The sequence below is a fragment of the Salmo salar genome, chromosome ssa06, assembly GCF_905237065.1.
Source record: "Salmo salar chromosome ssa06, Ssal_v3.1, whole genome shotgun sequence".
Taxonomy (NCBI): Eukaryota; Metazoa; Chordata; class Actinopteri; order Salmoniformes; family Salmonidae; genus Salmo; species Salmo salar.
In genome coordinates, this window is record NC_059447.1 from 38,111,630 (window position 1) to 38,120,231 (window position 8,602).

The 8,602-nt window shown below is 42.0% G+C and overlaps 1 protein-coding gene across 1 annotated transcript; it reads left to right on the plus strand.

Annotated features, from left to right (window-relative positions):
* Positions 1-5,405: 5,405 nt before the first annotated feature.
* Positions 5,406-8,122, plus strand: LOC106607361 (insulin-like growth factor-binding protein complex acid labile subunit). Its single transcript, XM_014204263.2, has 2 exons — positions 5,406-5,616; positions 5,955-8,122. The coding sequence occupies exon 2, from the start codon at positions 5,960-5,962 to the stop codon at positions 7,760-7,762; it is 1,803 nt and encodes a 600-aa protein (XP_014059738.1). The 5' UTR covers positions 5,406-5,616; positions 5,955-5,959; the 3' UTR covers positions 7,763-8,122.
* Positions 8,123-8,602: the final 480 nt, after the last annotated feature.

Here is an 8,602-nt window from a genome sequence, read left to right on the forward strand (position 1 = left end):
TCATATAATACAATGCAATTTACAGTCACCTATTTGGCCCAGGCGTTACAGAACAAACCCTAGTAAAAAAATCAATGTCAAGCCCTTCAGAATGTAAAACCGTTATTAAAAGTGTCCTACAATGTAGGCCTGCATTGAACACCAAATATAGGCTATATCATAGAAATCAAAAGCTATCCCCATGTAAAAATGTTATGTGATTTGCTCCATTGGTTTTGTTGGTAGGCCTACATTATGCTCAAATAGCCACAATAGCCTATTGGCTACTGTCTAAAACTGTAAGGGTACAGCCTCAGTGATCACTGAGCATCAGTGCCGGAATTTGCATATAATTCTCACAAGGTTCAAGTTTCCGCTCACAAGACCTAAACTTTGCTCAGTGCCCCAAAACATTAGATGGAACATTGGTGCCAATAAATCCATTTGTTTGAGATTGAGGCCTGCAGGTTTCATCTAATGCCTATAGGCCTAGTGGGATGTACCCAACAGATGGCGTGCGATATGGACTCATCTCAACAGCAGACCAGTGGGTCAAAGTAATGTTTACTGATTCAAGCATTTAAAATCATACAAGTTAGTTCATTCCTACAAAGTATTTTCTGTGCTACGGCTTCATTATTCTTTACCTTTGATTCAGATGGAGATCATGGCCCTTTCTGACAGTTTCTCTCCATTTTGAGACAGGTTGGGGCATCATTTTCAATTTTACAGGAACATCCTTTTCAAGTGAATAATCTTACATCTTCAGGGAAGATTAGTCTTATCTTGAGGGCAGAAGAATCTTGTCTTCGGAGAGTAATAATAAATCTCTCGAGGGGATTATTTCATGTTCTGAGTCGATTAAAATACTTTTTTGTAACACGATAATACAATTAATCCCTGAAATAATGAAAAAGTTCCATGGTTATTTCATATTACCTTGAGGTAAACTCTTCTTAGCCTATGTCTCCCACGGCTCAACACAAAGCCGCTAGCCTACCTTTTATTCAGTACTGTTCTATCACTGTGAAATAGAAATAAGCTTGTTCCACTTCACCTGTGTAGTTGTAGGCTACAATCTACTGCAAACCAATTTTTACAACACATTCCTTGACTCTAGCCCCTCTACATACATAGCCTGTATAAAGAGAAAGGAAATGACTTTAAACTTCTATGCCCCCTCTCACTTGTCAGTGGATTGGGTTTGATATCATCTCTTGCAATATTCATGCAAAAGTACCCGGAGGAATGGTAATGTTCTTTTATGAAATTATACCTATTATCTGCTCCCTACATCTGGAGAATCCAATATGCCAGCAGCATATGTTATCCCAGGGAAGACGACATGCTAGATTTCATACAATATGGCTGCCGCATGTGATCTTAAGGTACCTGTGCCATTAGGCTACCTTCGACAGCCCTGCACTATACACAAACCCCACATATAATGTATTTAGTTAGCTTACAATCTGTATAATAAGCCAGCTGTAAAAAATAAGTCTGTGCAACTGGCAAAAATATTCTTTTCTCTATTATCGTAAAATATAACATAGCTTTGCACCATAACCAGCAATCAAAACAGTGTCAGGTTGCACGATTACACAACAGTTAGCCTAATGGAGGTAGGCAGTATTCTCTACTGTTGGGATAGAATTTGGAAGGCAGTAGAGTGCACTTGCCCCTCTGGGCATTCATTCTCTGACAGACAGTCATGAGTAGCAGAAGGAATAACAAAAATATAAGGAAGATGCGGTATTGTAGCTATCAGCACGGATCCTCCAACACACACTGACACGGTGCCCTTCAGGTCTGTTCACCACTGAGGAAGCTCTCAACTTTTCCACTGCTAGTTATGTGACTGAGGAGTTTATCTATTCCTCCTGTATATAAACACGGACTCCCAGCAGAGCCCAAGACATTGCTCTACATTCACTACCACTGCAGCTGGGGCTCTGTCACTCACTATGAAGCCTCCTGTTCTCCCGGTGCTGACAGACCTGGGAAGGGAACCTTTGTGCTGGTTGAGTGCAGGGGAGTGAGCCAATTAGAGGTGTTTGTCTGGGGAGCAGGTTTTGTTAAAGACGCACTATGGCAGATTTCCCTCCGGTACAGGGAATTACACTCCTTCATGAGACCCATTCCCTTCATTTCTTAAAAATAGGATAAGTAAATAAACTGGTATATCTTTTTGTGATGGCTCATTAATCATTCTAACAGCATAAAACTCAACAATGTTCTTCCATATTATTTTAATTTTACACCATGCTGTAGCAAACAAGGGCCTCCTCTGCTAGAGCAGAAATGGAAGTTCTGAATCAAACTTGAATGAAACATTGCCATGACAGATTGTATGTGGTAAGGTGGCTAACTTGTTGGACTAATTCAAAGTAAAACAACATCTCAAAACATGTAAACACCTACAAACAGATTGGGATAACTGGATTGTATGCTGAAGGGTCTTTTCTTTCAGAGAAAGTGAGCTTTCGGATTCCTTCAACATGTCTCATTTGCCTAGATAACAGAGCAGCAGTGTTCTCTAGTGGTGAAAGAAGTGAATAGCACCACCAATTATAAAAATGAAACTGCTTAAATATTAGGGATGCTTTACCTATCTAGCACCTTTCAGGCAAGTCTCATGTTGTTCACTATCATGGAACAATCACAATGTGAAAGGAGAAACTTGTTGAGCTAAACAGAGAACTAAGGTGGCAGTTCTGTGTCAAAATGATGACTTTGTGTCTTAAAACCCTGATATATTTACTTAAGTCTAGGTTTAGGATATCATTTAGTGACTAAAATGTTCAGTGTGACAAAACAATGTCATTTAATGCCTGCCAGTATTAGAGAAGGCATTACACAACATACCCATGTCTTTTCTTAACCGCCAGTCTGTCAAAGTCCAGGATTGTCCAGCCAATGATCACGTATTCTGTTAGATTTTATTGAATTTGGACGTCCTTAGGCACACGTCCGGTTCTGGGTAGTCCAGTAAGTTCACAAAACCAGGCTACAGAGAAAGAGAATGAAGTGAAAGTCAACCCACGTTTAACATCAGAGTCTGTTTGCTGGTCAATGTGTGTGCTGTGAGATTAGAAACAGCTACATTTCCCTATACCTGGGATAATGATTAGCTACAGTGCACTGATATCAAGACATCATTCTGACAAAAAAAGATCTAACAACTCTTAATACTGAGCTTTTACGCACATTGCTAGTACAAACCTAAATCTCTTTTTGTAATATAGTTGAAGTCAGAAGTCTACATACACTTAGGTTGGCGTCATTAAAACTCGTTTTTCAACCAATCCACAAATTTGTTGTTAACAAACTATAGTTTGGTCCCGTGTGGCTCAGTTGGTAGAGCATGGTGTTTGCAAAGCCAGGGTTGTGGGTTTGATTCCCACGGGGGACCAGTACGTAAAATATGTATGAAATGTATGCATTCACTACTGTAAGTCGCTCTGGATAAGAGCGTCTGCTAAATGACTAAAATGTAAAAATGTAAATAGTTTTGGCAAGTCGGTTAGGACATCTACTTTGTGCATGACACAAGTAATTGTTCCAACAATTGTTTACAGACAGATTATTTCACTTATAATTCACTGTATCACAATTCCAGTGGGTCAGAAGTTTACATACACTAAGTTGACTGTGCATTTAAACAGCTTGGAAAATTCCAGAAGATGATGTCATGGCTTTAGAAGCTTCTGATAGGCTAATTGACATCATTTGAGTCAATTGGAGGTGTACCTGTGGATGTAGATCAAGACCAACTCTTTGCTTGACATCATGGGAAAATCAAAAGAAATCAGTCAAAACCTCCACAAGTCTGGTTCATCCTTTGGAGCAATTTCCAAATGCCTAAAGGTACCACGTTCATCTGTACCAACAATAGTACGCAAGTATAAACACCATGGGACAACGCAGCGTCATACCGCTCAGGAAGGAGACGCGTTCTGTCTTCTAGAGATTAACGTACTTTGGTGCGAAAAGTGCAAATCAATCCCAGAACAACAGCAAAGGACCTTGTGAAGATGCTGGAGGAAACAGGTACAAAAGTATTTATATCCTAGTTTTAACTAGTTCTATATTGACATAACCTGAAATGCCGCTCAGCAAGGAAGAAGCCACTGCTCCAAAACTGCCATAAAAAAATCCAGACTACGGTTTGCAACTGCACATGGGGACAAAGATCATAATTTTTGGAGAAATGTCCTCTCGTCTGATGAAACAAAAATAGAACTGTTTGGCCATAATGACCATCGTTATGTTTGGAGGAAAAAGGGGGAGGCTTGCAAGCCGAAGAATACCATCCCAACCGTGAAGCACGGGGGTGGCAGTATCATGTTGTGGGGGTGCTTTGCTGCAGGAGGGCCTGGTGCACTTCACAAAATAGATTGCTTCATGAGGATGGAAAATTATGTGGATATATTGAAGCAACATCTCAAGACATCAGTCAGGAAGTTAAAGCTTGCTCGCAAATTGATCTTCCAAATGAACAATGACCCCAAGCATACTTCCAAAGTTGTGACAAAATGGCTTAAGGACAACAAAGTCAAGGTATTGGAGTGGCCATTACAAAGCCCTGACCTCAAGCCTATAGAAATTTGTGGGCAGAACTGAAAAAGCGTGTGCGAGCAAGGAGGCCTACAAACCTGACTCAGTTACACCAGCTCTGTCAGGAGGAATTGGCCAAAATTCACCCAACTTATTGTGGGAAGCTTGTGGAAGGCTACCCAAAATGTTTGACCCAAGTTAAACAATTTAAAGGCAATGCTACCAAATACTAATTGAGTGTATGTAAACTTCTGACCCACTGGGAATGTGATGAAAGAAATAAAAGCTGAAATAAATCATTCTCTCTACTATTATTCTGACATTTCACATTCTTAAAATAAAGTGGTGATCCTAACTGACCTAAGACAGGGAATTTTACTAGGATTAAATGTCAGGAATTGTGAAAAACTGAGTTTAAATGCATTTGACTAAGGTGTAAGTAAACTTCCGACTTCAACTGTACATTTCAAAATGCCATTGCTACTTTTCAGCCAGCACAGGTTTATTGCACCAGGTTTGTCTTATCTCTCAGCCATGCTGTCTGTGTCAGTCAGAATCTACAGTAAATGTACTCAGAGAAAGGACCCTGGCTTTAGTAAACAGCAAAAGGCTACTTGAAAGTCAGACCACCAGACCATAGGTACAGTAGACATTCATATAATATGAATTTTAGGGGTATTAATGATGTTATGTAGTATGACAAATCTGAATTTAAAACTAAGAACCAATAGAGAGATAAGAGGTAACTGAGGTCATGGGGAAAAAAAATGCATTTTGTTTATTAAATTCTTGAACATCAAATAGTTAAGAATGTTCACTCAAAATGTGCTTATAAAGATACTGATAGGTTTGTATACGTATAAAAAATATATTTGAGAGAGATAAGACCATAGTCTCATTGAAAGACTGATGATGATGCTGGTCATAGGGTATGAACAGGTTAATTCTGAGAGTTCAGTGGGTCTGACTTTTTCTAGAAAGACTAGGCAGGTTTTCCGTTCCAAATACAAATACACACGTCCTTCGTTTAGTGGGTGGCTGTCTGTCGGTCTACCTCAGTCAAAATCGCTGAAATATAAGGTAAGGTAAATTATTCTGATTCAATGAACTTTCATATTTTAAAATGACACATAACAGAAATGAATGTACACTTTATAGTAGCTTTGCATATGTTAGTAATGAATGTTTGCAGTAAAAAAAATATATAATAATATTGGAAATAGGCCTAAGCATTGCCTATACTATTGATCTTAAATTGGTTCACGTAAAATCTGAGTACATATGTTAATTGATTGGCTTTCAGGGAGGACTTAAAATGTGAGAAAATACATGTTAATTACAAAGAGAATAAGCTTATTAAGTAGTTTGAGATTAGGAGCACCGACATTGAGCTTACTTCCTCTGCTCTCTACCCCCAGCTGTTATGCACACCATTGTGCTACTGGTGTTGTGGGTACTGGGGACGTCGCTGGTGGTGCCAGACCCTGACACAGGGGGAGAGAAACCTACTGAGGAGCCCATTCCTTGTTCCAAGGGCTGCACTTGTCTGCATGACGACTACAGTCTAGAGCTCAATGTCTACTGCAGCGCACGCAACTACACCCAGGCCCCCTCTGACGTGCCAGTCTCCACTCGCTCCCTCTGGCTGGATGGAAACCTGTTCACCACTCTGCCTGTCACCGCCTTCAAGGATCTCAGCAACTTGGATTTTCTGAATCTACAGAGCGGTCAGCTGGTGTCCCTTGACTCCCAGGTGTTCAGAGGGCTTAAGTCCCTAGCTCACATTCACCTGGAGCGCAACCGCATCCGTTCACTGCCGGGCACTATCTTCCAGAACACGCCTAACCTCGCCTCGCTTAGTCTCCATAACAACCAACTTTCCCGCATTGAGGAGAAGTTGTTTGCTGGCCTCCCACATATGTGGCTTCTCAACTTGGGGTGGAACTCATTAGCAGTGTTGCCTGAGACTGGGTTCCATGACCTGCATGGCCTGAGGGAGCTGGTTCTTGCTGGGAATAGGCTGGCTTACTTACAGCCACAACTCTTCCAAGGTCTTACCGAGCTGAAGGAGTTGGACCTCACCGGAAATTACCTGAAGGTCATTAAGGCTAATGTGTTTATGAAGCTCCCAAAACTGCAAAAGCTTTACCTGGCTCAGAATCAGATAGTGACGGTGGTACCCAGAGCCTTTGTGGGTATGAAGTCCCTCAGATGGCTGGATCTCACAAACAATAAACTATCAGTGCTCCACGATGAGACTTTCCTTGGTCTTCACAGCCTCCATGTGCTGCGGCTCTCCAACAACTCCATCAGTGGACTAAGGCCCAGGACTTTCCGTGACTTGCAGTATCTTGAAGAACTGCGTCTGAGCTACAACCGGATCCAGGCCTTGGGGGACAGGATCTTTGAGGGGCTTGGGCACCTGGAGGTTCTGGAGCTGGAGCACAACCAGGTGCAGGAGGCCCGGATGGGCACCTTCATGGGCCTCTCTCACCTGGCTGTCATTAACCTGTCTGGCAGCTGTTTCCGCAGTCTTCCAGACCAAGTGTTCAAAGGTCTCTCCAAGCTCCACAGTCTTCACCTGGATAAGGGCTGTCTGACCAGGGTCACGACCCAAGCTTTCATTGGACTATCGGGTCTGCGACGGCTCTTCCTTCAAAACAACAACATCTCTGTGGTGGAGCGCCAGAGCTTCGTGGAACTCTTGGGCCTACAACAACTAGACCTGAGATTCAACAAGCTCGAGGTCCTAACCTCCCACACCTTCTACGGCCTGAAGAACCTGGATTATCTGCTGCTGTCCAGCAACCTGTTCCGTCAACTTCCCTCTGAGGCCCTCATGCCCTTGAAGCATCTCTCGTGGCTGGACCTCTCAGCTAACAGGCTGGAGATCCTGCACAATGGTACCATGCAGCTGCTGCCTAGGCTACGCTATCTAAACCTGAAAGATAACGCTCTTAGCAGCATTCCACCAGATATCCCAGACACCCTACACCAACTGTGGCTGACAGGGAACCGTTGGAATTGTGACTGCAGTGTCCTTCCCCTTAGAGACTACAGCTTGAGGAGACCACAGACGGTGCCCCGGCAAGTGGAAACCCTGGCTGAGGGAGAGGAACCCCACACTATTGTCACCATCTACAACAATATAACATGCAACAGTCCTCCAGGCTTGGTTGGCCATGACCTGAGGGATATCAGCAACGAACATTTCAACAACTGCTGAAGGGGTCAAAGACGCCAGACATTTGGAAGACAATAATTTCAAAATAATTGTTATTAGCCTACAATTTTCCCTGTACATTCAATGATTTAGCCTATATTAACTATTTCTCAAAATATGTAATGTAACAAAATATTTTTGCTACTGTGGTAATTAGGCCCTACATGTTGCAAGTATGTAGCTTTTGCATCATACACTTTTAGTTAGTTTCATATTTCATGAAATGTTCATTAAATCATTGCACAAAAAAATTGCAAGTAAGCCTACTAGAATACACAGTGTACAGTACATTTAGCTTTTAGGACATGTTTCAAAGCAGTCCACTTTTGAATGGGTGACTATTAAACTCCTCCTTTGAATAAACACAAGTCATGTTTGTTTTTGTGCTCTGAATAAATATTTAAGAGACAGATTTGCTCAACAAGGAATTGGTCACACAACCAAATATAGATATAGGCCCTAGGTAAACAATAGCAGTCTTTACCAATTAAAGGTGCAGAGGCCCAGCTATTGAGGGGCCAGATGGACCATGTGTGTACACAAGGCAAACACTTCCTCCTGTACCATAGTGGTCCAGAACTCTAAGCAGAGGGAGAAGTAAACCTTCAGGGCCTACATATAACGACACTATAACGTTTTCATTTTGAAGAAGTGGGCAGGAGCAATTTTACAGCAGCACATGTCCAATACAGCTTTGACTGCAGGATTCATAGACCGCAGAACTTGAACGGTTCATACATTACTTAACTCGCAGTCGCATCACAGATGTTGCCATGATCATGTTGACCATCTTCCCCAGGCCCCATCTCATCTGCACTGCAACACGTGCTCCTCCCTCTCGCA

What these genes read in the sequence shown, in the direction of transcription:
- LOC106607361 (XM_014204263.2), top strand. Translation starts at nt 5,960, where the DNA reads ATGCACACCATTGTGCTACTGGTGTTGTGGGTACTGGGGACGTCGCTG.